The sequence below is a fragment of the Sander lucioperca genome, chromosome 14, assembly GCF_008315115.2.
Source record: "Sander lucioperca isolate FBNREF2018 chromosome 14, SLUC_FBN_1.2, whole genome shotgun sequence".
In the NCBI taxonomy this organism is placed as follows: Eukaryota; Metazoa; Chordata; class Actinopteri; order Perciformes; family Percidae; genus Sander; species Sander lucioperca.
Window position 1 is genome coordinate 21,963,427 of NC_050186.1, and position 27,905 is coordinate 21,991,331.

Genomic DNA, 27,905 nt, shown 5'->3' on the forward strand with positions numbered 1-27,905 from the left:
CCTTTTTTTAATTACAATGTGAACCTTTTTCTTGTTTCAAAAGGATCACATGTTAAATGTTGTGCTTTTCTTGTCCAGACACCAAACACCTGTGTCTGTCTGTCTGACTGCTTGCTGAGGTAGCCATACTGCTGACAGCTGTCAATGGCAACAATATGAGGGACATCTAAATGGGATTTTAGGGACAGTAAGCCCTGTAATGATGAGACTGTCCTCCCCTGAAAATTGACTCCATAAGTTGTTTGTACAATCGCAATTACAACCCTTATTTACTTTTTATTGTTAGGCGGCGTCACCCTCTAGTGGCCATAGTAATTGCGACGGGAGCTAAGCAGGAAATATAAGAGCACCAAATTCCCCATAAGAAGAAAGGTTGGGGTGGTGGTTTCCAGTAAGTGAGAATGCATTTGACATGGACAATCTCCTGCTGTGTGCAACATGTGTGAAAGGGATACTGACTATAAACATACCTGACTATGTTTGGACCTGATATCTCAGACACTGTCTGGAGTTTATATATGAAAATGGCAATTTTTGTTGCTTCAAATAACCAAATTGTTACGTTTAGATACGAGGACGGAAAACGCTCCTATGTGTCGTATTAGAAGGTAGGAATGAACAACCTTTATGGTCGTATTGTTTGGAGGACTTGCTGGTTGTGATAAAGACAACTGTGTTTTTGGTGTGTTTCAGTAGGTGAAGTATGTGATTGATCCCCCAAAGGTGTAAAAGTGCTGCACTTCGGTGTGCAGCTAGCACAGATTGTTTCGGCCCGTGGAGGGGAGGACATGTTTGGTTTGGACAAAGTTTCCTCAGCAGTGTGAGATGTCTCGCTCTCATTCTGTGAAATGTCTTTCATGTAAATTAATTTCCTGTGACCTGAATTAGCCCACAGGCTTCTTCCACAGCAAGGAAAGGGAACCAATTAGTCAAAAGCAGTTGTAATGGCTGCGAGAGTTTAATTTAATTCACTGTTCATGCTTCTCTTTAAGTATCTTTTAACTTATGCCACTGTTTCCACTCTCTCTCATCTGTATTTTTGTGGCATTACTCATCTTGTCTTTCTTTGACCGAATGTGTTTATTGTTGTTAAGTGTGTAATTAAAGATGAACAAAAACCGTGACTACAGATATTATCCAAGGATGACATTTAAGAGCTACCTGTGGTACATCTGCACCACCATCCTCTGTCCTTTTTAAAACCCACACATGCTTTAGAGCTCTTTACAGCAAGAAACATACAGTAAGAACTAGAAGTTATTGGGATTTGAATGCCCTTGACTCAATAAAAGGCATAACCTGGTCACAGAATATAATGAATACTATACTAATACTATTTAAACTGGAGTGGTTGTAAACATTTGACCTTCCTATACCATACATACTACACACTATTACTGGTACAGTCAATAGTAGCATGACTGAATTGTATGTTGCACAGTTGGTGGGGTTGAAGTCATAGAGCACAAGCAGCAAATGTAAGGACTTACCATTTTTGTACGTTATTGATATTAACCGTTCATTCAGAATTTTTTTATACTCTTTCTCATTTCCTATTTTTCCTGAGCTGGAAGGAATCACGTCTCCATGCAGAGCATTGACTGTCTAATAGTGTTGGTTGCTTGTATGAACCCCGCCACACACACACCCACACACCCACACACCCCTTTCATAATCACTGTTATTCAGTCTCATCCCGTTGGGGCTGTAGGCTGCATCGTTATCTTAGATTGATCCGACTGCTTTCCAGTCACTTCATTTTGGCAAAACAACTGGGCTACAATAATCAGAGCTCCGTCCGACGGATGGGAGCTGAGAGGAAAATAGGACGCTTTAAATCATGCAAGTCATTTATCTGTTCCCCGAATAGTCGCCTGTTCAATCTCTGTCGTCTCTTTTATCACCGCTCCTCACTCTATGGTGTCCGTGAATTGGTCCTTCTGAAAAGAGACCAAGAATCCAATTATGTTCTCGGGAGTTGTTCCAAAAGTCCCAGGAGTGATGCACAGTCTTCTCCTAATTTTATTTTGCACTGTTTGCTTGTGACAACTCCACTCGGGGAAAAAAAAAAACAAAAAAAAAAAAAACAGATGAGGATAGTTTCTACAGTTAGCCATCGTTCTTGTGGGTGTTTTATCTAGAATTTATCATTAGTGTATGAGTGACATGAGGCGGACGTTTCCACAGGTTTCTTTAGATTACGCCTTCAAATGTGGGAGACGTGACACAAAATATATGACAGAAAGGAAAACAACCACTGGAGATGAAGTGGTGTTATTCAATCTACAGAGCTTGCAGGTTTTTCAGCAAGAATACGTTAAGGGTTTTCTCATGGATATCAGAGTGAATAAGTGCTGAGACAAGGAATTGTGTCTGGGAGGCGGAGACGCCTTCTGACAAACTCGTATTGTTAATAGAGTCTGTGTGTGGGTGGGATGAAATGCAATCATCGCAGTGTTTGTCTGATGCTGTGAGAGCAGACAAAAGTGCTGTCAGAGGCAACGCACTGAGATTCGACTTCATACAGGAGAAGCTCTTAGCTGTTGCTGTAAGTAGCCTCGGTCTTAGAAATTATTGTCTGATTACTTGGAGCGTGCTGACTCCACCTGCCAAAACTGTCAGGCTCCTGTAATTATTTTTGACAACGTTCAACAGGTGGTGAAATAATTTGATCCCATTTAGGTGTTTTCCTGAAAGTGCTGAGAGCATTTTCCCTTTTCACATGATCATAACTTCCCTTTGAGCCGGTGCGTCTTCGGCCCGTTGAAGCTTGCATGCAGTCAGTCTACTCTAACGTCAGCATCTTCCTGTAGATTTGAACTATATCTACTTTAATGTTTAATTTAAATGCATGCATTTTCCATATGCACAGAATGACTTTGTTCTTCTTTTGATAGAGCTAAAGGTTGACCTTTCGCATCCATTTTTTTCAGTGCTAAGTGCATTACATTTTGTATTGTGCATTTTGTGCAACTGCCTTTTTTATTTTTATTTTCTTTTAGGCTAAACTGACATCTGAATCCAGGCATGAATATTTTGTCTATGATGTTGTTTTAAATGCAGTGTTCAAGGACTTGGTGGTGTTTGGATATGATAGACAGAGCCAGATTATTGTGGATGTCATTACTGTATGAGGACCATGAGTTAAAAAAAAAATACACCCTGGTGCATCCTCTCAGGTGCTCTGAGCCAATTCCTCCTTCTGCCCAGCTTCTTCGCTCTCAGCCCCTCCCTCCGTTTTGGCTAAATCCGACCCAGCTGTGCCCCCGGAGGCCGCTCCTGGCGAGACAGCACCGTGCAGGCTGCCATCGGGGGTGGCAGCTGCAAGTGAGCGAGGATTGGAGGCAGGGCTGGCACTCATGGCGGAGACAGGGGTCTGGCTGGCGCTGAGGTCGCTGTGGGGGGCCACGGTGGCCTCCGGGCTGTCGATGTGAACTTCTTCGGTCATGGCTGTAGGAAAGACGGCATTCAGGAGGGGCTTGTGGGAGGCGTAGGTCATCGCATCAGTGTCACTGTCCAGTGGGAGGCCAGAGTGTGTGAACTCCACTCCTGAGTCACTCATCTCCAGAAAATTGTCTGAGGAGAGAGTGTGGTAGCGGCCCGGTTTGGACACCTCGAGGCCCTACGGAGAAAAGGGGGAGGGGGAAACACAGGAGAGGAGAGATGTAAGGGGAGAAGACAGGAGAAGGAGTGAGGGTCAAAGGAGATGAAAGGCGCAGGGAATATGAGATTACCAAAGACAAGGACAAGAGGAAGGAGAAAAGGAAGAAAAGAAGAGAGTAGAGGAGGTATAAACACAGAAAAAAAGATAACAAAAGGGGTGCAGAAAGAAAGAGAAGCCAGGACAAGTACAAAAAGGAGGCGGGAGGAGGTGGAAAGTGAGGGGAGGCCCAAGAAAAGAGAGAGGGATGGGACAAGACGAGTACAAAACAGATTCCCCCAACAGAGTGGAAGAGGTGGAGAAGGATGGAGGAAGGGAAGTTAAAGACATGGTAAAAATTGAGGTCAGGAAAAAGCAATGTGAATAATTAATGCACGTTTCTAGGACCATATTTATAGATTTACCTTCCACTCGCATGTAACCAGCACTACTTATGTTCCTTGTTACATGGAGACACGATGCATTGCATCAGTGAATTTTTCATGGAGCTATTTTGTTGCGCTGGTTTTCTTTTGCACATTACCATACCATTATCTTTGCACTACCCTCATTCCCACCAACACCTAGTCTTTTTTTCAATCTGGCTTCCGACAGAAACACTCAACAGAAACCGCTCTTCTTAGAGTGTCCAACGATTTATTAATGTCCTCTGACATGGGTGAATGCTCGGTTTTGGTGCTGCTAAACCTTAGTGCAGCTTTTGATACAGTGGATCACAAAATCTTGCTTGAAAGACTTAAACACTGGGTTGGTATCTCAGGGAGCGACCTGGATTGGTTCACCTCCTATCTTTCAGAAAGATTATTTGCACTTTAACTTGCATATTACATTGATATTGCACATATTCAATATATTTTCTGTGTGTATATGTATATATACGTCACTGTATATCTTCCCATTTATACATTTTCTGTGTGTGTGTGTGTGTGTGTGTGTGTAGCATGTAGGGGGCTACGACTGCATTTCATTGCGCTACACTGTAAAATGACAATAAAGCTGAACATTGACAACAAAACTGTACAGTACAAATCTGCAGGAATTAACTTGAAAGGATAAAAATCGGATTTGTACTAAAGATACAGACTCTAAAATGTATACCAGACTTCTCCATTAAATATGGACACCACATGTCATTAGTGAGACAGAATGGATAGTAGGCCTAATTTAAAACCTGCTAAAACATGTAAATAAAATGTGTCCAATTATAACCAACCTAGATGTCTGGACATGTTTAAATCAACAAATCTGGGGGAGCTTCTGTAGTTTCATTCTGGTCTTCCTTGTCAGAGTGCACATGATGCCTGCTGAATATCTAATCAAACAGCTCAAACAACTCCCTGAACCTTGACCACTTTACTTTCATTACTCCTCTTTATTTCAGTTACACAAAAGCTCCTTCCTATAAACTTTAATCTAATCTGTTCCACTACTGAGTCTAGAGTCTAAGGTTGATTGCCTTTTAATTACACTTGGCATTGATGTGGTGTGTGTGTGTGTGTATATATATATATATATATATATATATATATATATATATATATATATATATATAGTTTTTTTTTAATTAGGTTAGACATTATTCCAGAATAAGACTTATTGTATCCTGTACGTTATCAAAATAGTCATGCAACTTAAAAACCCTGCTTGTTTTGTTGACCTATTAGCCTGATTTCCACTTCCAAACAATCTGATATAGTTGGAGCTTGGGTTGTTGAGTGATCTGTGTCAAAGTAAAAAAAAAAAAGTACATTTTGCTGCTGTTTTTTTTTACCAAAGTGGCACTTTAAGTTGTATTTTTTTTAATTGTTGTGGTACGTTTAATACGATAATGTATTTGAATGTAATTTTAATCCCTCTGTGAAAAAAACATCTTCTTGGTTCCACCACTGACCTTTATGGTTACCTCGGTGCTCTCCGTGGGCTTCTCACTCACAGACTGCATCAGAGATTCCTCGGTGAACCTGTTGTAAGCCTCATGGACTACCTGCAGACCCACACACAGGAGACATGTCAAAATTTGGCCACAACAATGTAATGTCCCAGCAGCTGAGCTTTTGCAAACAACTAGTCATGAGAAATACATCATACACTGCTAGAGAGGACATAAACACACACACACACACACACACACACACACACACACACACACACAGAGAAAAGGCACATGTAACTGCACAGAAAGCTACTATAAGATATTGAAGGGGAAGCTTGTGTGACATGACTGAGAGGCTGAATTATTTGTCTGGGGCTAGAGGTTGAGAGGACACAGAGCCAAAGGGGCTGTAATCTTTAAAAAAAGTTGGTTCCATTGAACTGCAAAAAAGACGGCACGAGGGAAGGTAAAAGATAGATGGAGAAAAGATGCACTCGGTTGGAAGAGTAAAAGTTAGAGAGGAGCAGAGGGAAGACCAAGATGGATATGTTGAAGAAGAGGTAGAGCAAGTCGGAGGAAAAATGGGAGTGAATAGAGACAGGTTTGAGAGAATGAGGGTAAGAGATAAAGTGAGGAAGCTGGGAAGGGAAGGTGTTTAACACTCCAATACATTCAGGAGGAACTGACATTTAGTCAGCTGCATGTCTGGTGATCAATGCCAACACTTTACCATTTTTAGTGATCTCCATTTATTAGCTATACCCGCTTTCTTTTCATTTTTTTAGAGGGTCATGGGGGACTCAGCCCATACCAGCTGCCACTGGGCGAGAGGTACACCCTGGAGACAGGTCGACATGTTCTCCCCGGGTGCTCCGGTTTCCCAGCCCACGGAAAGAACATGCAAACGCCACACAGACCTTCTCGCTGTGAGGCGACAGTACTAACTCTGGATGTAAAATACTCTAATTCATTTGAAAGTGAAAAAATGCACATACTGTACCAGCTCAATAAGTTGTGAAATCCTATAGACCTAAATCTTGCAGGGTTTTTTGTACAGGTTACATTTGACACAAAATATACAATAAAGAATGTGCTGTTGTGAACTAGAAGGGCATTCTGTGTCATGTGATGTGTAATAGGTAAATGACTGAATTAATTCATGCTTTGTCCCCAGAAACGGTTCCAAAATAAAACCTGGACAGATCTATAAACTGTGTTTATGTATCTGATTTTTAATATACATCTATAGCCACACAAAAAAAACTATTAAAGGGTTGTTGACTATATTCTGTCTGGTAAACATATACTGTGCATTATGTTACGTGAATAAAAGCAATATAAGTTAGCAGGAAGCACCAGATTGGCGAGAGAAAAAGAGGAGGTAGGAGAAGTGTAAGTTTGATAAAAGTCCTAAATTGAGCAACACAGAGACTTTCAATGAAAGAATTAGAAGGAGAGGAAAGGAAAGAAAAGCAAGATAAAAAAGAAAGTAAGATGATGAAAGACGTAAATTGGGGCAGCAATGGAAAGGTGGATGGAAAGTTAGACTAATGGAAGAAAATAAGTAGGATGAGAAAATGGAAGACACGGAGAAAGAGCAAGGGACTCAGGAGCAGAGAGAGAGAGATTCAGGTGGAGAGGTATGATTGATTTGAGTTTGATGTTTCTTGGGGTTAAGTCCCTACAGGTCGCTGACATCATCTCACACATGTTCTCTGTTCTCAGATCCACGAGGAAATCCATAACAACATCCGTCAGAGTGACCGACATCAAGGGCAGCTGCTGTCATCTCAACCTCCACTGTCGACACACAAACACGCATAAGAAGTTCCCATACACACATGAAAATTTAGACGCACATTATAAGCATTTGCGCACACACACACACACACATACACACACACACACACACATTGTTATGTAAGCATATACAGGAACACACAAGGATACAGAAACACACACACAAACAATACATGTACAGTACACATACAGTAAATGAGATAAACGAGGGATTATGAGCTGCTGATTTTACATTTATTGTATACTGTTCACTAGTACGTATTTATAGTGACTCCAGTAGGTGAAATAGTTTAAAATCTTAACGGGCACCTGGGTAGCTCACCTGGTAGAGCAGGCGCCCATATGCAGAGGCTCAATCCTCGATGCAGCGGCTCATGGTTCGGGTCCGACCTGCGGCCATTTGCCGCATGTCTTCCCCCCCTCTCTCCCCCCTTTCCTGTCTACAGCTGTCCTGTCTAATACAGGCTAAAATAATAATAATAAAAAAAATATCTTAAGAATTTCACTCTCACTGGTATCATTTTTAACTTTTAAAGAAACACTAATACTATTCAAATTAAGTCTTATTTTAATGTTTTCATTTTAATATAGTGTAAAATAGAAACTACTACTAGTCTTGGCAGGGAATAAAGAGTACATTTTATTTAAATACTAGTCTGTCACTATTCATTAGCTAATAGTAAAGTAATGATATGAAAGAAAGAAATGGTCTTTTTTGTGTTAAATAACAGCTACTAGTGAGTACTAAAAAGCTAATAACTAAAAGGTGTTGGCCTATTTATATGTAATAGTAAAAATGTACTTTTTTAGCCATGCAGCATGGCTCTAAAGATGACATTTTATACAGACATTTATGGTTTACAGAAGATGAATCCTACTGACTTGTGATCCCTTGAAAAATAGTAAATACCTTACTAATGTAAAAAAAAAGAAAAAGTAGCCCAACTAATAACCTGAAGAATAGTTATTAGTCACTAAAAGTTAAGTAATGGTGTCTTTGGTTTCTGACATTTGGGAATAAATGTAAAAACAGCACGCCACAGGGGAATAGTCTCAATGTCATGTCACATGTGAATCTGTTGCTTCAAAACTAGAATATGAACACATAACTTCTAAGAAACTAGACAGACACAAAAAAAACCATGACAGCACACAAAAACACTTTCTGGGCAAGTAGGTGATTACGCAGTAACAATTCTCCAGAAGAACACAGCTACTGTGCATCAATGACGGTTTAATAAAGCCTACTCATACAGGTTAATCACTACTGCCCTTAACACATACAACACACGCAAAAAACCAGCACAGACACCCACATATACACATAGGATATTTACCTTATAATCAGCCTACACAATGAAACATCGAAGTAAGAAATATGTGCATGTGTGTGCGTTGCTAGCTGAATCGCCACATACTGTATGTTAAATACAGCAGTGACGCTACATGTCGGCACTTATAACTAGATTGTTTATGAGTAACTGCAGGTCTACATCTGAGCCGTTTATCAGCGAAGAGAAAAAGAAAGAAAGAAAGAAAGAAAGAAAGAAAGAGAAACAAGAAGGGAAAGCAAGAAAGGCAAAGCAGAGGTGGCACACATGCCATTAGTGTGACTTTCTCTAATACCATTGCTCAGCTGCAGTTACACACACCAATACATAAAGGAGAGCTAAACCATCTCAACAGGTCATTTAGTCTCTACACTTAAGTTTAAAATCTAATTTTCTTAAAGCAAGTGAAAAGCTCTGGTCTCCCTTCTCTAGTTTCACAAACTGACAGGGAGCCAAACAGATTATCACTTGTTTTGAGAAACACAAGATTTTAGTAGTAAATTATTGGATTGAATTACTTGTTAAAATGGACATTTTTGCAGTGTGCACCCCGACCTGGTTCAAAGCCATATCTAAAATCCTGGAAGACAGATTGCACTGTTGACCGAGCTTGTCAAACCAACACAGTTTTGTCGAATTAAGTACTGACATATAACTGGCCTCCTATGCTCTTTACCATTGATATGGATCTTTACATCTAACCTCCGTTCAGAAAGCGCGTTTGCCAAGATGTTGATTTTTTTCCTTCTTACACAGGCTACTGCCAATCATTTTCAAAGTATAGTATATATTTTTAGATTGATTTTATACGTTTCTGGCCGCTCTTGGTTTCTAGTTCCACACTGTTTACATGATATCTACTTCATGAAAGAAATAGAGCTATCTGACCCTCACATACTTTATACTAAAATATACTAATACATACTTATAGTCTACATAAAAATCATTTGAATATTGAAAATTCTGTAAGGATTCCAGAGACAGCTTGTCCCAAGTTGTGGTGCCAGATCCACTTCAGGTAATTCATTGAGTTTTTGTCAAATTAGGTCTTCAATCAACTTCAGCCTGTTCATTAAGATTGATAGCAGTTTCTCCTCAGTGTCCAGGATTTATTTAGTGTGACGGTGCTCAATCTCCTTTAATGGATTTGTATAATCTCAAGAGCACCACGATTTACAAAATACTGAACACACATTTCTGAAACTGTCACCAATAATCTTCTCACACAACAGCAAGTTGATCAAGGAACTTGTTTGCCAAAAGAGCAAAGTACATTTCGCTAGACACCAAAGGTAGAGCAGAAAAAGATAAAGAGGCCAGAACACAATTCTCTCACCAAGAAGAGGCTCCGTTTGAGGTTCCTTAAAGTAAGAGGGAGAAACGTAACGCACAGGCAACAGCGTTAGCTGGGCCACCCAATCAGAGACATCCAGCTGTGAGCTTAAAAGGCCTCATTTCCAACAGCTATATTTTCAATTCACTCAAACTGAACCAAGATGCACATCATAAAAACATCACACAGTTATCAAATATAATATTAAAAACAAATACCACACAACCCTGGATGAGGTAGATAGCTGTATGGATAATTAAATAAATAAAAAAGGTTAAACATGTATCCTACAAATTCAGCAAATTGTCTTTGTGTTGCAATGAACTGTAGTTACCCACCCAACATGTAATGCAATCTTACATTTCATGCAATCATGAGAATAAGGAATATTGTATCTAGCTGTATCCTGCAAAATATCTGAATGTGTTTCTATTCCCTGAATGTGTTTTTATATAGGATAGAAAACTGAATCCTGGGCGACATTACAAATACATGGCAACACACATACAGTGACAGGGAAGAGGGAGAAGAGGGAGAGAGACAAACATAAGTAACATTAATGTGACATCACACACAGATTTTACATCACACAAACTTGTTCAAAACCGTAAAGTTACAATCACGACGATCTCTGTTTTGTCTACTTTGGCAGCACCTGTGACGATAAGCGATAAGTGCAGGTGTGTTTTTTGTCGTTTGCGGTCGTCGCCCTTTCTTTGTTTAGTCGGCCATAGTGACTGTTAACTTGCAACGCTAGCAGACAACGGAAAGAAACAATACGCCGCTTTACACACACAAGTGGGTTGAAGAGCAAGTCTGTTGCGTTAGCTCCGCCTACCCTCTCTGGCGGACCAACCACTGCTGGGTGAAAGAAAACACGTCACTACTTGTGATTTTTTTCCCCCGGAATGTCGCCACAGACACCCAGGTTGTAATACTGCGAATGGTCTTTCAACAACTTTGGACTCAAAGAGAGCTTTAATATTCTAAGTTAGTAACATGACATATTGTCTAAACACTTTGAGTCTCTGCAATGAAATCAGTCTCTGGCTCATTTATCTGTAGTGGGTTTTTCATTAAACTGGTTTTAAAGATTATTTACTGTGGATGCTGGCGAGAAAGGGGGTTATCTGTCAGCTATTTTAAAGGATCCAATAATTCATCAAGTCATTCATTTGGGAAATAATGCTCTGATTATTAGTTTAGCGAAAGCAATATAAAGATAATGGAGTTTGTTTAAACTGATTCCAAATTAAAGAAGTCTAAAATAACCATTGATTAATCAGTCCCACCATTTAATTACATCAAAATGATTTCTTTCATAAGATAAGACAGACCTGACAGACGGTATTATTATTAAACCGTCATGCAATTGATCTGGACATATTTCTTACACCATTTGGTGCTTGTATTAAATAACTATCCCTGGGTGAAGCGATCCATTTCTGAGCCTGATGTTTAGGTGTTTTCTATAGGTGAGTCATCTGTTTGTAATGTTTTTTTAATTGGTCCATAAATTCAGTTGGTTAACAAACCCCAACTGGGGACGCAGAGTGGAGGGTTGTGTTGACAGTCAACTCCTCTAAATCATCCACGCGACCAGTTAATCAGCCGGTATTGAGCAGGTGAATAGAGGGAGAGCATTGATTTTAAATTGCAAATTAGAAAATGATTTTTCATTTTTCTTCTTATGCTCACAACAACCTTTGAGGGCAGTCACAATTCATTCTTAATGAAGAGTATTACAAATTGACATTGTAAGAATGAGAGAAATGGTAATGATGGCACATCAAAAGGCTTTTGTAGTAAATCAACCATTTTAAAAAAAGACACCCACTCTAAAAGCCAACATTACAATAAATCATGAGTCTTTGTGTGACAACACAGGGTGCTGCTCTATATTCTAGAAACATTCAGTGATTTGTATTACACAAATTGATAAGATGCATTTTCATTTGTCAACTACTAATGAGTTGCCTGTGTAAAGGCACGCTGCAATGTCAGTCTCAAAAATATCTGGTACCAAAATCTTGTTATTGTCTGCGACAGATATTATCCCTCACTGCCGGGCTTGAGACTGAAAACTTGCGCTTATACTTTATTAAAAAATGAAAAATGTGACAATGTCAAAATGTGTGAAAATTGCTTACTGTAGCTCAAAGCTTCCACACTTGTGGCCTTATGTTTCAGGCTTATGTATCCAGCATACAGTCACGTATAGTCACGTTAATGAGCAGTGCCAGAGTTATAGTGGTTTACTTTAATCAGGCTGTTCTCATTCACTGTTTGTACGTAATGCACTCCTAGTATTTGTATATAAACCACGTCATTGTGAGCCAGGACGAGCAGGGCTGCCTCTAAGGAAAAAAGTCAGGCGACGATAAAGAGCAACAAAGATCTGTGAGGGAGGAGGGATGGGTCAAACAAAACCAGCCTGTTCTCATGAACCATTCGTTCAAAAAGCTACGAAAAGTTAAGCACTGTAATCATCATATCATACGGACCCGTTCGTGAGAATGCGTTGACCCAGGAGGCCGCTGTTCGTGTCCCGTCTGAAAGCAAAAGTTAACTTTGACTAACGCAATGTAGGGCTTAGCGATGGGGTATGTATTTTTCTTTTTAGTTTTTATTGCAATGTCGAAAAACTAGCGACAGAACTGCGTTACGGCAATATTTACATCATTTGGAGAACGCTTCACATTCTGATCCTTGCATGTTGTGTTCATTTTGCTTAATAAAATGAAAAAATTATCTTAATACTATTTCATTTGTCAAGTATTTCATTCACACATGCATGTGGTAATTTTATATAGACTATATAGTGAATTACCAGAAAACACGCTATATTGTGATATACAGTATATATCGTTATCCAGACATGAAATGATCTATATCGGGATAGAAGATTTTGGCCATAACACCACGCAGAATAATATAATAACAAAAATAATGATCCTCTGCCATGTTGCTCTCTTTATTTTGGCTCTAACTATGTGTGTCAGGTCCAGCACTGTAAGGGAGGAAGTGGAGCAGATGACCACAGCAGGAACATAACCCTCCTCGCCCTTTTGATCATTTCCAAGCCACCAAACACACACCTCACTCTTCCCACGAGTCACAACTACTAATTTTGCCTGCAGGCCCACTGTTCCACCAGAGCCTTTTCCTATTCCTAGCACAGTGACCCTACAATATTCCCCCATCACAGAGAAATGAAAAATGATGGCAATGTCCTATAAATGGATGTTACCTGTCTGAAAGCTTCGCCGTCTCCCTTGCCGGCCTGCTGAGCAATGAGGATCAGCTTCTTGTTCTTCTCGTTCCTTTTGTGCATTCTATAGACACAGGACAGCAGGCACACCAGCAGCATGAAGGCGATCACGCTCAGCAGGGAGAGGATGGCTACTGTCAGGGGAGGCAGCTTATAGGCTGAGACGGAGACAAACAGAGAAAAATAATAAGCCTTCTGTGACTGCAGAACCCATGTTTTATCTACGTTTCTTGTTAAGACTGAATCTTGTTTAAATTAGTAGTTTCAAAGTTAATGTTAATTTGCATTAAAATGTTGGTTATTATCTAGTTAAAGACTATGTTTTTTTCCCCCCGTACAGCTCTTAGGATATCTATAGCATGGCAATCTTATATTAGACTGATTCCATTGTCTAAGTCAGTGGTTCCCAAAGTGGGGTTCAGGGACCCTTAAGGGTTCCTAAGGGGTTGAGGGGGTTCCAGGGGTCCCCAGCAAAAAGGGGAATAATATATTTTAACTATAATACCATCCATAAGTAAAACAATGACAGAATGTATGGCTATGTTGGTCATGGGTTTCATACACTTTCTTTTTCACAAATAATCCCATCATATGGGGGACCATGGGATGAAATCTTATTACATTTTTGTGTCAGTTTAAGGTTCCTTGACATGAAAGAGTTTGGGAACCACTGGTTTAAGTCCCTTTTATTTTGTTATCACTCATTCATTGGCAGCCTGATGCCGACCATTTAAAATATAAAGCAGAACTATGGCTTTTACTTGTGTGTATTTCTAAGGTTGGGTATATATTTTTTTGTATTTAAATGAGTAAATACAGAAAAAACAGATCTATGGCACACAGCACATATGTGTCAACATCTCATGGTGTTGCACATCCTTCAGTGTGTTATTGCTATCATGGCACAGTTTCATTATTTTCATTTATGACTACCGTAAAGTTTAGTTCAAATAAATCGCTCTATAAAAAAGGCAATATCATAAAGCACTAAACTGTGTACATTGCTCCATCTTTTGTTACATATTATATAAAGTAATTGCCACTAAGTTGTATAAAGCCTTTGGTTGGGTGTGGAGTTAAAAGTTAAAAGACAATATATCTGGTTCTGCTGCATTGATTTTAATACCGTCTATCGTCCAACAATTTTATATGAGTGAAAAGCTAAATCAGTGGAGTACCATTTTAAAAGATGATCATGATCTTATTTGCCTCAGAAAGGCTCTGAATGTACATAAGCTCTGGTTGGCACTCACATAGGATGTTCCAGCCTGCATGTAGCTGTACTTTATTACATGCTTTATTGCAGTTGCACTACTCTGACTAGCACCAAATGTTCCCTATGATATAAACGCCTTTATTAAACAATCTACAGCTGATTAGAGGCTCTTTACATGAGAAATGCAGCTGATGTAGGTTAGTTTGTGTAGCAGTTGTTAGACGGTTGTTGGGTTAAAAAGCATGAGAACATAGAATGCATTAGCTCATAATAAAGCAAGATCAGAACTAAATACAGTATGTTGATCAATTAAATGTGAATTTGATTCATACCTTCTACCTCTACGTAGACATGAGCCACGGGAAACCCAGCCTGGTCTGTCACTTTGAAGACACCCGAGTCTGCCACTTGGACCTTCTTTATGCTGAGCTCTGATCCCTCCACAGTCAGCCTGCCCTCCAGCAGAGGGTCCAGCGGCGTCACCAGAACCCCCTGGTCCAGGATGACCCGGTCCTGATTGCCTGATTTGGGCCTGTAGACAATGTTAACATTGGCATAGTGCCGGTAGAGTTTCACCTTCAGGTTTTCTCCATGGGAGGGATGCAGGAAGTTCTGGTGTTCTGTGGAGAGAAATAGAAACAGATGTACACAGTATACAATAGCTAGCCTAGCAATGTGGTTATGCTAATGTTGACATGTTTCTAGGGTTTCCATTGATTCAAGCCTTTTTGAACCCTTATTTCCCAGAGTGTGGCACATGTGTAACGGTTACAGTACACATGTCAGCTAATAGCAAAAGATGCGAGTTTTTGCGACAATAGCATAAATTGCTAGAAAAATGCACGTAAAGTTGCACCGCCACCTTAATATTGTGGACAGGCCAATATGCGCATTTCCACACCTTGCAGATGTATTATTAATTAGGTCCATATGTTCCATTTTTAGGCATGTTAGTTGTATTGAATATAGCATTTAGTTTAAACCACCGCCATGAGCCTAAGTCTTGTTTAAAGCCAAGTTATTTTTTAGCTTACAGAAACCATTGTATCTCAGTTATCAGTATTAGTGTTAATATTGTGTTGCCTAACCTCCATTAAAGTAAATGTGTTCTTGATATATTTTTATCTTTTCTGCTGCAGCGGCCAAGTATCCCTGCAGGCAGGTTTAACCTCATTTTAAATACATGAAATAAAGTCGTATGACCTTCTCTGAGATTAAAGCATTAAGATATTTAAAAGGTAATACACTCAAGAATCAATAATGTAGGCAGTAACACTAGGCCAAGATAAAAAATGTGCAATGTGAGAAACACAAAAAGCCTAAAGCCGTTTGCATTTTGATGATAAAGGTATAGACAACTAATACTTAGTGAGAACTGTGTAGGCTTATATCAAAGGGACATTTTCTTTCTAATTTAAGTACATCAACACTGCACATAAATCAGTCACCCTGCGATGCATCAAACACCAGCATACACAGACAATTCAGTCAATTAAAGTGGAGAGGAGGCAGCAAAGCTCAATACCCCCTTTACACATACATGGTTATTTTGAAAAACGGAGACATTTCCCTTCGTTTGTGCCCTTCGTTTACATGCAAATGGAGAATTCGCCTCTGAAAACGGTTCTTTCTAAAAACTCCGGCCAGAGTGGGGATTTTGGAAAACTTTGTTTGCACGTTTGCATGTAAACTGAGACAGACGGAGGTTTAGGCAGCCAAGGAAGTGAGGAAGAGAAGAGAGAGGAAGCTATTCGTTGCTGTTGTTGCTATTTTTGGGATTCTGATTGGCTAACGTGGGCTTGAGCTTCTCATTACACTGCCTCCTACAGGTTTGGCATGCTCTTGACGGCATTGAGGGCATACATACACGGGTACATGTAAACGTACACTTTTCTGAAAACTGACAGCTGTGCATAATGTTATTTTTGAAAACGGAGTGGTTGAAATGTCCGTTTATGAAAATAGCCGGCCACGTGTAAATGTAGCACAAATCTCTCATCACCTCTGACATTCAGACAGTTCCTCCTCTTGACTTTGCCCTCATGGTCCAGCACTGTAAAGCTCCCCTCGTCCGTCATCCTGACCGAGTGCAGCGTCACCTGCTTCTCTGACACGCTGAGACGGCCCACATAATCTGGCAGCACCGCCGTCTGGTTGTACAGCACCACGGGCGGAGGCTCTGTTGTACCATGTACACTCTGATTGGCCTGAACCAGACCGGGCCTTAGAATACAAGAGAAGAGAATAAAATGTTACTTAAACTAACACATTAGCAGAGAGTGTAAATCCTATTAAACCCAATCAGTGACAGTGACAGTGAGTCACAGCAAGTGTTTTACCTCTAATTGCTGATTGAAAACACCTGTTGTGACATCACTGATTGGGGTGTGGTCAGAGGTTTGAATAATCAGCAGAGCAACAGCATTTTTCTGTCCTATTTATTCATTTTAAGACCATACATGAAAATATTGTTACATTACAATGCAACAGATGTATTGAATATAGGGCGTCTTGGCTTTAAATTTCAATTAAAACAGCTAAATAAGCTGTAATAAAAATGACTCCATATTGAATATTGATTATATTTAATATAATAATGAATAAAGATTACTTTTTCTGTTTAACTGACCGTACCTGAACTCCAGAGTGATGGGGCCTTCCACCTGGTTGAGATGGATGTAGTAAGTATCTCCGTACTTCACCACTTGCTCCAAAGAGCAATCTGATCAACAACACCAGAGGAAATAAGCGGGACATTTGTCAAAGAGCCTGCAACTTTGTTATCATTGTGTGTGTGTGTGTGTGTGTGTGTGTGTGTGTGCGCGTGTGTGCACGTGTGTGTGTGTGTGTGTGTGTGTGTGTGTGTGTGTGTGTGTGTGTGTGTGTGTGTGTGTGTGTGTGCGTGTGTGTGTGTGTGTGTGTGTGTGTGTGTGTGTGCGTGTGTGTGCGTGTGTGTGTGTGTGTGTGTGTGTGCGCGTGTGTGTGTGTGTGTGTGTGTGTGTGTGTGTGTGTGTGTGTGTGTGTGTGTGTGTGGGAGTGTATGTCAGAGTGAGGTTGTTTGAAAATGCTCTCCCTGTGTAAGTGTGTATATGGGTATGTGTGTGTTAGGTGGATGAAAGGGAGGGAATGGCATATGGAATATTTATTTTTATTTATGTCACTATTTATATTTGTATCTGTTTTTATGACTGTTTTGTGTTTTTGCACCTTGACCGCCCGAATTTCCCTATTTTGGGATAATAAAGTTTACCTTGACTCTGTTGTTGAGCAGAGTATCAATGGTGAAATGGTTTTTATGGTTGGTTGTTTTGTTCCTTATCTTCAGACTTTAACATAATCTAATCTTTCATAACTTGTGTGATAGAAATACTAACCTTAAGCAACATACGATTTGCTCAATTATACGTGACTTTTGTGATAAAGCAAATAGATAACTTTTTTTAATGACCATATACAGTAACACGTTATTTAACATTCTTGTAGTCCTTTGTGTGTCCTAAATATTCCATTTGATACAGCATATTTGCTAAGCATTCAGTTGCTATAGCTACGCTAAGTAGACTTCATGCTGTTGATCAGTGTTGTAATGTAACGAAGTACAAATACTTCACTACTGTACTTAAGTAGAATTTTCACGTATCTGTACTTTACTTTGTTATTTATATTTCCGGAAACTTTTACTTTTACTCCACTACAGTTTCTAAATAAAATTTATACTTTTACTCCACTACATTTCCTCTAAGCATCTTAGTTACTCGTTACTACAAAATAAAATCAGAAGTAATTTGTTACACTGGAAAAAAAAGCAGGTTTGGCGAATCATTGCTCCTAAATTGCCAAGATACTGCACACTCGATTCCAATTGGTGACCTAATGCCTGTTTGTTGCCAAGTGGCAAAAAAAAAAAAAAACATAGGCCAAAACTAAAGAAGAAGAGGAGGAAGCAGACTGACTGATAGTGTCATGGAAGCACCTGGTGCAGGCTCTGCCGCCATGGTAACAGACGATGATCACCCCGACGACAGCGGTGATGATAACGTTACACACCTTTGGCGATAAAGTTCATAATCAAAGTTTTTTTTATTTTTACTTTTACTTCTAATACTTAAGTACATTTAATATCATAAAATTACTTTTGATACTTAAGTACAGTAAAAATTAGATACTTTAAGACTTTTATTCAAGTAATATTCTAAAAGGAGACTTTTACTTCTACCAAAGTCATTTTCTGGTAAGATACTTGTACTTTTACTCAAGTATTGCTTTCAAGTACTTTATACAAGACTGCTGTTGATCCAGAACAGAATTAAGCTAGCTTACTAACTAGCATGTTACTGTATTTTCCATAGCTAAGATTAGGGCCACTGTTCATCTAATTAGTACATACAAAATTTATGATGAAATAGGTTTGTACAGTAATTCTTTCCACAGTTCTGTATACCTTTATTTTCGGTATTTCTCCAGAGAAGACACCAACGTCTTTGTATAAGTTGTTCCTCTCACACTAGAGCAGTTTGTTTTTAAAGCTGTACTACTATCCAGTGCCAAAACTGTGACTGTGAATTGTTGAGTCTCTGTAAATTATAAAGTGTGGTCTAGACCTACTCTATCAGTTAACCCTTGTGTTGTCTTCCCGTCTACTTTTTTTGGGCCTTTTTTTATTCATGGTCAATAAACCTAATTTAAAAATTGAATGAAAGTAATCATTAATGTTACCTGCGAAGAATGTGAAACGTATTTGCATGCATCCATGTACTTTGTTGGGCCATTTGGCTGAAAGAAACCAAATTTTCTGATACAAAAAAACTGTTGAAGTGAGGGTTAGGGGTCCTGAGATAACTTCTGTTATGATATGACACTATAAATAAAATGGGATTAAATTGAACTGACAGACAACCGCTAGGTGGGGAAAACACTTTCGGTAACACTTTACTTGAAGGTATCTACATAACACAGTTATGACACTAACCCTAACTCTAACCCTAACCCTGACCATAACTTGTCATGACGAAAACCGAATGACACTTACTAAAAAAATGTTTATGACTTGTTTATAATGTTTATGACACGTTTATGACAGTGTCATGTCACTCTTATGTAGATACCTTCAAGTAAAGTGTAACCACACTTTCTAACGCTCGCCCCACCTCTGGATAAAAGTACAGCAGACATCTTACCCCTGACAAAGAGGTTGAGGTGCTTGGCTGTGTTGTTGTTGTTGGTGTTCTTAATGATGTACTCCCCCTCGTCCTTCTCCTGCATGTCCTCCAGCACCAGGTGGCCCCGAGAGTTGAGATGGCCCCGCTCGGTCACCACCACACCTGCTCGCAGCAGAACCACCTCAGACGACTGGTTGGTCCTGGGTTTGAACACTACCTCACTGAGGTTCCCAGGCGGGACGTCGATGTGAATGTCCTCTCCAAAGAAGGCTGTCTTGTCTTCCTTTTTAACTGATAAAAATGTTTTATTAGATACGATAGACAGCCTGCTATTCCTTATTCGTTTTCTCTGCCCGGATTTGTACCTGATCACATTATCACTATCTTTCTGCATGCATATACTCTATCTATTAATCTGTTAATTCTCAAAAAGCATTCCTAGACATGCACTGAAATCCAAACAAGCATGCCATTTTACCTTTCAAAGATGTTGACACAACTGTGGAATAAAAGATAGAAGTTTATTTTAAAAGACATCTTTTTGTACGTGTCAGCTGATTTGTAAAAAAACAAAGATCTTAATAAGTCAGTTACTTTGTTCTTATTAAAAACCACTTCCCCAAAAAAAGCGTTTGAAATGTAAATGCAGCTAAAAACAGACCATATGTAAATACAATCTGACTTTCTCATAAGACACAGAAAGAAAAGCAAATTAGTGGAAATTAATAGATCACAAAATAATTTAAGCAGCTTCCTTTGGTGTGGTTTTCACAGGATCTGTGCGAATCATTCAGTTGAAACAAGCTTTGAAGGAAGTTTTTTTCAGCCATTCATTTATCCAAACCCACTCCCCCAAGTGACTGATTAAGTATGTGCTTACCGGTGCAGAACAGGGCGCTAAGCACTGCAGCGCTGATTACTTTCATCTTGAATGCTCGGTCTCTGGAAGAAAAAAAGGAACCCACACACATTACAGATCAAACTAAAAAAGCATTTCATAGCATGATTATGGCATGATCACGACTTTCTAGAAAGAGATATATCTGCCATAATAATTATTATTTTTATTTGACATAAGAATAGATTAACTTACTTAAGGTAAAGATGTGTTGCTAATTTGGGTGTTTAATTGAAAAACACCTCTGCTAAGTAGGAATATGCCAATGTCAATCTGTGTCCAAAAAATGGAAGAGAAGTCCCCGCCAGCCTCCTGCTCTGCACCACCTGGCTACACTTTATAGCATTTCACAAATGAACTACCTACTTAGGGCTGGGCAATATGTCGATATTATATCGATATCGATATATGACGCTAGATATCGTCTTCAATTTTGGATATCGTAATATCATGACATGACACAAGTGTTGTCTTTTCCTGGTTTTCTGCATTACAGTAAAGTGATGTCATTTTCTGAACTTACCAGGCTGTTATAGCTGTTCTATTATTTGCCTTTATACACTTAGTCATTGTATCCACATTATTGATGATTACTTATCAAAACTTTCATTGTGTAAATATTTTTGTGAAAGCACCAATAGTCAACTCTACAATATCGCCACAATATCGACATTGATGTATTTGGTAAAAAATATCGGCATATTTGATTTTTTCCATATCGCCCAGCTCTATACCTACTACAAATGAAATACCTAAGGGAGAGCACTGTAAAAAGTCCATGACAAGAAAAGCTATAGCGCTGCTTTAAAGTAAAATAAAACTATTAAGCCAAGTTTTATAAAGTCTCTTCAAAGCAAAGAGAGTCGTGTGTGTGAGTCAGAGACATGGCCCTGTGTGTGTGAGCTGAAGAGCAGCTTTCTTCATCTCCTGTCGATCAGATCTCCACTCTCGATACATGACCACAAACCAGAGAGAGACATAAAGCAGGAAGAGGAGCGGTAAAGAGAGGAAAGAAGAAAACAGAAACAGTGATGGAAGAGACTGTGCACCAGAGAGTACAAGAGAGAGTAGGAGCAGGAGCGTAGCACAAAATTCTGGGCCCTGTAGAGAGGCATTCTCTTTGGGCCCCTCTCCGCATCGACAGCTATTCATTCTGGCATTCATTCTCATTTGTCTGGGTCCTCCTCACATGAGGGCCCTGGGTACTCAGTCTGCTTTTAACCCCCAGTCCGACATGTCCGATATGCATGTAGCTCCGTCCGTAGGGATTTGGGTTGGGAACCGGAGGGTGGGGACCATGTTACGGAGTGTGGACTGGTAGCTGGAGTGGTGCCAGTTCACCTCGTGGGCACTGCCAAGGGGGCTTTGAGCAAGGCACTGAAGCCCCAACTGCTTGGAGCGCAGACTACAGCAGTCCAATCACTCTGGTATCTCTCCAATGCATGTGCATGTGTGTTTTGTATTAACGGAATGAAAACATTGAATTTCCCCAAGAAGAATTAATAAAGTACTTCTTCCTAGGAGTACACGGTAATCCCACTGGGACGATGAGATGGACAGCGGCCAGCTGACATGAGGTGACTCTGACCTTTCACGTCTACTGCACAGGATTAGACTAAGCAGCAGTAGCACGGAGTTATTAAGGTGGGATAATTAGATGGATAGATAGTGGGAGAGACAGAAAGAAACAGCTGGAAAGAGAAGATTTGAATGGGAAACAGCATTACTAACAACATCCTTGCCAAACATGGTCAACTAGTTCTGAAAGTGTGAAATTACAGAGCAGAAACTATGGATTATGGACAATGGAAGCATTTCCCAATACAACGAGACCACGACAAAATGACTATTTACCACAAGAGTGACATTCCTACATTTCCACTATTGTATCTTTTGCAAGTAGATACTTTTCTCTTCTACAAAACTTGTTTTTCATGTACCTATATAATACTGTACAATACTCACATGTAGCCTACTGTATCTTACAAAGTTACAATCTTTTAAGTATGATTTTGGCTCTTCATATTTCCACTGTGTTAGCTTGGTCAGGGCCCCGTTGTGAAATCAAACAAAACAAACATTACTTAGGTTTTAAGCAACAAAACGACTTGGTTAGGTTTAGTAAAAGACGTGATTTGGGTTGAAGTGCTAACATTTGTGTAGTGAAGAATGTTATGTTAGGGACGTTAAGTAAGAAAGTTAACTTATGTAGCCTACGAAACTTTTAAAAAACTTGACAAAATGTTGACATTTGGTTTCGCACGTGACACAAACTACAGTCTCCAGGGTTAAAGTCCTGTTTGTTTGACTTATCCACCACTCAGAACCCTCATGCAGAGTTTTTTTCTTTTAATACTAAGATGTTGTATAACTAAAGATAGCGCATTGCACGCTGCCCCAACGGTATGAAACGGTATGAAACAGTACACACTTCCTGTCTCCTAAGTGGGCGCGGCCTTATTTGTAAGTGTAGTGAACATCATGTAGATGGATGAATAGTTATATTTGCATAATGTGTTTCACATTTTCTTTTACTACATTATTTACACAGCTAAAAGCCATATTTAGTATGACAAATGATTATGTTCTAAACCGTCTCTGATACTGCTCTTAGTATAAGACCGTCACTTAGGTGAAAACTAACAAATCAGAGTTTTCCGACATCACTGCAGTCTCAACAACAACTATACGGCTGATTTGAGATATATATATATATACATATATATATATATATATATATATAAAAGGTTCCGAAAATCTAAACATTAAAATGGGGTGTTGCTCATGACTGCTCCCTAAATTGCTTAACAGGCTTTTTGAATTGAGTCGAATAATATATATATATATAAAATATATTATTCGACTCAATTCAAAAAGCCTGTTAAGCAATTTAGGGAGCAAAGGCCTGTTGAGTATATGTTTTCACTAAAATGAGATCACCGCCATCTTAATATGTGCTGTATTACAGATTTCATCCTGCAAAAAAGTTAGCAAATGAATATGAGTTATTTTCCTGATTGTATTCACTGCAGCATTATAGAATAGAGTGAATCACTGCATCTTTAGACTCTGAAAGAGAGAACAATATCAAAAAGCCATTGAATTTCTGCCAGCTTCTTCAGATGGGGGATTAGAGTGCTATTTAAAGAAGAAAGCCCATCTACTCCCATGCAAAGTGACTTTCCAAACGACGCCCTAGCATTAAAGTTGGCAGAAAAACTGCTCCAGAGACTTCCAATCCCTTAGCAGAACACAGTAATCACAGCATATTTTCTAATTGGTGCCCTGTGACGCTGGTTAGAATCCTCTCCTACAGAGCCATTAGCATATTGCATGTGTGAGTGCTCGTGCCGGAGTGCTAGGAAGAAATAAATCACAGGTTGGATTCACTGATGGAGTGAACTATACATCTGATGAGAAAATTAGAGGTTGCTGCTGATTATATACAGGAAAGGTCATACTGCACTCATGCACATATATTCAAAAACTGACATGTGAAAAATTTATTGAGCGAAGTGCAGTCAGAGTAGTGGTTATGTATTTAAATAATACAAAAGAAAGCCATGAAGAGGCCTATCATTACCAACCCCATTACAACCCAAGAAGAAAAAGTCTGCTGTCCCTAAGGGAAACTTTAAAAAACTTATAATGTTGATATTTGGTTTCGCACGTGACACAAACTAAAGTCCCCAGGGTTAAAGTCCTGTTTCTTTGACTTATCCACCACTCAGAACCCTCATGCAGAGTTTTTTTCTTTTAATACTAAGAACTATACTGTACATCGGATGAGAAAATTAGAGGTTGCTGCTGATTATATACAGGAAAGGTCATACTGCACATATATATTCAAAAACTGACATATGAAAAATGTATTGAGCAAAGTGCAGTCAGAGTAGCGGTTATGTATTTAAAGAATACAACCGAAAGCCATGAAGAGGCCTATTATTGACAAACTTTCCCCCATTACAACCCAAGAAGAAAAATTCTGCTGTCCCTATGGGGGGGGCGTTAGGAGTAAACACAACACAAATTAAGACATGATTTGATTATTTGAATTTGATCAAAACTGAAGCGATGATGAGGATTACGTGTTTTCATATTCATAAACATTACACAGGCTGTAATTAAAGGAGACCATTCTGAATCACTAATGTTACACCACTGGGTGTCCTAACTGAAAGCGTCAGCTAGGACGCCCGAGATAAGGATGTAAACATTGTCCTTTGTCTGAGGGTGTGATGTCCATTTTAAAAGTCTGACTCTAAATGGGGTCACTGCTCTCCTGTCACCTGTTATAACCAGTTAGATCAATCTTCCTGTAGGAGTCACAGCGCTGACTGAACTGTGTGTGACTCATCCAGCAGCCTCCCCGTAGTGAGAGGCGCGGAGGTTACATCTTTCAGGCTGATGAGATCAGCCTGACATCCATCCTGCCTGACGGACTTTAAAGAGCCTTTTTTTGCCCTCATCTCTCCTCTCCCACACAAGCCAGGAAGGCGGTAGCATCGTGCCTCCATCCTCCTCTTGTTACAGTATTGTCTCTCTTATCTTTCTGCTTCCCTGTGTCTCTCTCTTTTTTAAAACATATTTTATTGAAAACAGAATCAAGTTTTGAAAATAGACATTTTGTACAGTTTAGATTTTAAACAGAAAATGACAACAAATATACGAATGAAAAAACCACACAACCCACCCACCTCACCTTGGCTTAGTTGGAATCATACGCATACATACAAAATATAACAGAAGTTAGTCTGGTAAGACTTGCAAGTCTGCGAAATATGATAGAAAAGACCGCCATATATGAAAAAACTTGTCAGTGTTTGCTCTCATCGTGTACTTCATTTTCTCAAGTTTCAAGAAAGTGTCTGTGCTCTCCTGTCTCTCCTTTGAAACACTTCTGTCTTGTTCTGCCTTGTCTTCCCTTTATTATCTTCTCCTTAAATATCCTTCAAATTGATATGATGGTTCCTCCTTGTTCTTGAACTTGTATTATTCAAAAGCTCTCTCCACCATTGCTGCTATCGTCTAATTTCATTAGCCAGAATTTAAGTCTAGTTAAAAACGCTAATTCAGAGAATCTCTCGTGGGTCTATTTATCCATTTTTAACATGAAAATAGTCAAATTAACTTAGGCTATTTCAATAGAACCTAATCTAAATAGCCTATACTGAGATCAATGCACCTTAAAAGTGGGTCCCCTCCCTAGACCTGCTTGTCCCCTGCCCCTTCCTCTTCTGCCCCCTCCACCCACACCATGCAGCTCTACCCCCACTCCCCCTCCCCACCTTTTACGCAGCCCATAAAGCCAGGAGCAGCTGCTGGTGCAGCCCAGGGTGTGTCACGACTGGCATGAACGGGGGCTGTCCCAGTACGGGGATGTCCGGATGATAGATGGGGAGGGGAAATGAGAGTGAATTAATGAAGAATGAAAGAGAAGTTGGCTGTGGATTTATAACCACAGTCCGACAATCTAATGCCACAGTCTGAACATAACATACTTGGTATGTGTTCTCTCTGTCTTTGTTTCATGCTTTCACATACATCAGTTGTGACGGTTTGGACACTTGCCATACCACCAGTGAGCCTACAAAATGCAGTTTTAGCTGAAGATGAAGCAAAAAACATTACATATCGAGGTGGACGAGATATGTTACAAAACAAATGGCATCTTATCTTACCTATCTTTCCCTCTGAGATGACTTGGTTTATTAATTTGTCATAAGATACCAGGAACTGTCCTCATTCAATACTCTCTAAAGACTCTTAGGTGACAAATACTTAGTCAGCAGCTCGAATGTGTGCCAGTACATTGCATAACCATTTCCATCGGGATGGACCAGAAAATAGCCCTCAAGTCAGACGGGTATATCCCGAACACAAGACGTGATAATGCACCACAGCCTGGGCAACATACAGTACATGCACTCATGTCTATATCGTGCTTTAAAACCACTTGGTGATCCGATTAACAGCATCAGAGTGTACATACTGTGTTAATGTGAGTAGTCTCCTACATAGCAGCAGAAAGATGAATGCATTAACGGAATTAACACAACTGGTAGAAGGAAGGAGGCCATGCAGTCCACAAATACCTTATTAACTAATAATGTCTCGTCTGAGCAATGCTTGGATTCCTGTCTGAAAACTGTGAATTGCGTCATTTTTGCCGAGCAATTCAGGAATGTTACCCCTCTGTTAAATGTCTGGAACCCGTTAATTGTTTTATTCTTGTGTGATTGCTGCCATCCTGCATGCCTTCGTTTCGTTGCTGTTGGTTACACGCCCTAAATCAGCCGTTACTGCCGTTTATGGGACCGCTCAACACAAGCACAAATAGTCAAACAGCGAAGGGAAAACTGCAGAACTTAACCCACTACCTTCCCCGTTTGAACAAAATATTGAAAAAAGATCAATTGTTGTAATATATAATTATAATTGGATGATGGTAATTACCTTCGTCAGTCCTCGAATCCGAAAATCACAGAACTGGGAGGGGCTCAGGAGTGATGGCTTTCTGGAAATCTCCTTTTTTTTCTCTTTATTTCGCTAATCTCGTCCACCCCATCACCCCCTACCCGACAACAACAGACTTCAATAGGGGCCAAATCGGGAGTAGCTGAAGAGTTTCGGTTAATGTCGGGTATGTGGACCATTTGAGCTCGGCGGTCCTCGGGAAGCTCCGGTAAGAATCGTCATTTCTGGCGCGGAGCCACAAGCAGCCGCTCTGCAGTTTAAACTCAAACGAGCATTACATATGCACGACTTCTCCATTCTGTTGTACATTTATCCGGTGAAACAGAGGGGTGTGGGGGGGGGTGTGTAAGTCTTACTCCTCTAGACTTACACACAGACGTCATCAGTCTGTGATCATCCCAAAGTTATGTCATCATCAATTGTGAGTTGTAGTTTTTGTAACTTTTTTTGTGTAAGTGGATGAGGGAAAGTGGGGTCGACCAGTCAGTTGTTTTGCACCATTACATATTATTACATTCGCAGTGTATGATGGCAATATCAGCAGGTAGTTTTCCTACTTATATCATACAAGTATACACTGGTATTATCCTTGCGAGATTAATTAAACGAATTGGAAGTGAACATTTGGAAAAAACATGGAAGAAAATCGGTCACCTTCTTCAAATGTCTTTATAGTGCCCCCTGTTGAAGAGAAAACTCTTTTCTTCTTTCCACTGCCTTCTCCAAAACAAGGGCAGATATTTCATCTTACTTTTGGGGAGGGACTTTCTCAAAAGCAATTCCTGAGAGAGACAGCGAAGGTGCAGCCAAAGGTAGTTATCTCTATCTCGCACAAAAAGGAGTCTTAGACTTATTATTATTATTACTCATTCAATTCAAGCAGTGC

General features: G+C 39.7%; 1 protein-coding gene across 4 annotated transcripts; it reads right to left on the minus strand.

Moving 5' to 3' along the window:
• On the minus strand, nt 1-27,315 carry LOC116047073. 4 transcript variants are annotated; one of them, XM_031295576.2, is made up of 10 exons: nt 26,999-27,315; nt 20,525-20,586; nt 20,123-20,143; nt 19,663-19,935; nt 17,120-17,207; nt 16,488-16,708; nt 14,818-15,105; nt 13,249-13,427; nt 5,553-5,645; nt 1-3,622 (listed from the first exon to the last, which is right to left on the minus strand). In XM_031295576.2, exons 2-10 carry the CDS (start codon nt 20,568-20,570, stop codon nt 3,176-3,178), a joined length of 1,656 nt encoding a protein of 551 aa, XP_031151436.1. In that variant the 5' UTR covers nt 20,571-20,586; nt 26,999-27,315; the 3' UTR covers nt 1-3,175. The 4 variants fall into 4 exon arrangements, with proteins under 4 accessions (XP_031151436.1, XP_031151437.1, XP_035847178.1 ...); XM_031295577.2 differs by lacking the exon at nt 20,123-20,143; XM_035991285.1 differs by lacking the exon at nt 19,663-19,935 and having other exon boundaries at nt 26,999-27,314.
• Nucleotides 27,316-27,905: the final 590 nt, after the last annotated feature.

Excerpts from the sequence above, each read along its gene's own strand:
- LOC116047073 (XM_031295576.2), bottom strand. The coding sequence starts at position 20,570 with ATGAAAGTAATCAGCGCTGCAGTGCTTAGCGCCCTGTTCTGCACCG. Across the intron at positions 16,709-17,119 it reads CCCATCACTCTGGAGTTCAG|GCCCGGTCTGGTTCAGGCCA; the intron begins GTACGGTCAGTT and ends TTGTATTCTAAG. Across the intron at positions 13,428-14,817 it reads TGTCTACGTAGAGGTAGAAG|CCTATAAGCTGCCTCCCCTG; the intron begins GTATGAATCAAA and ends TCTCCGTCTCAG.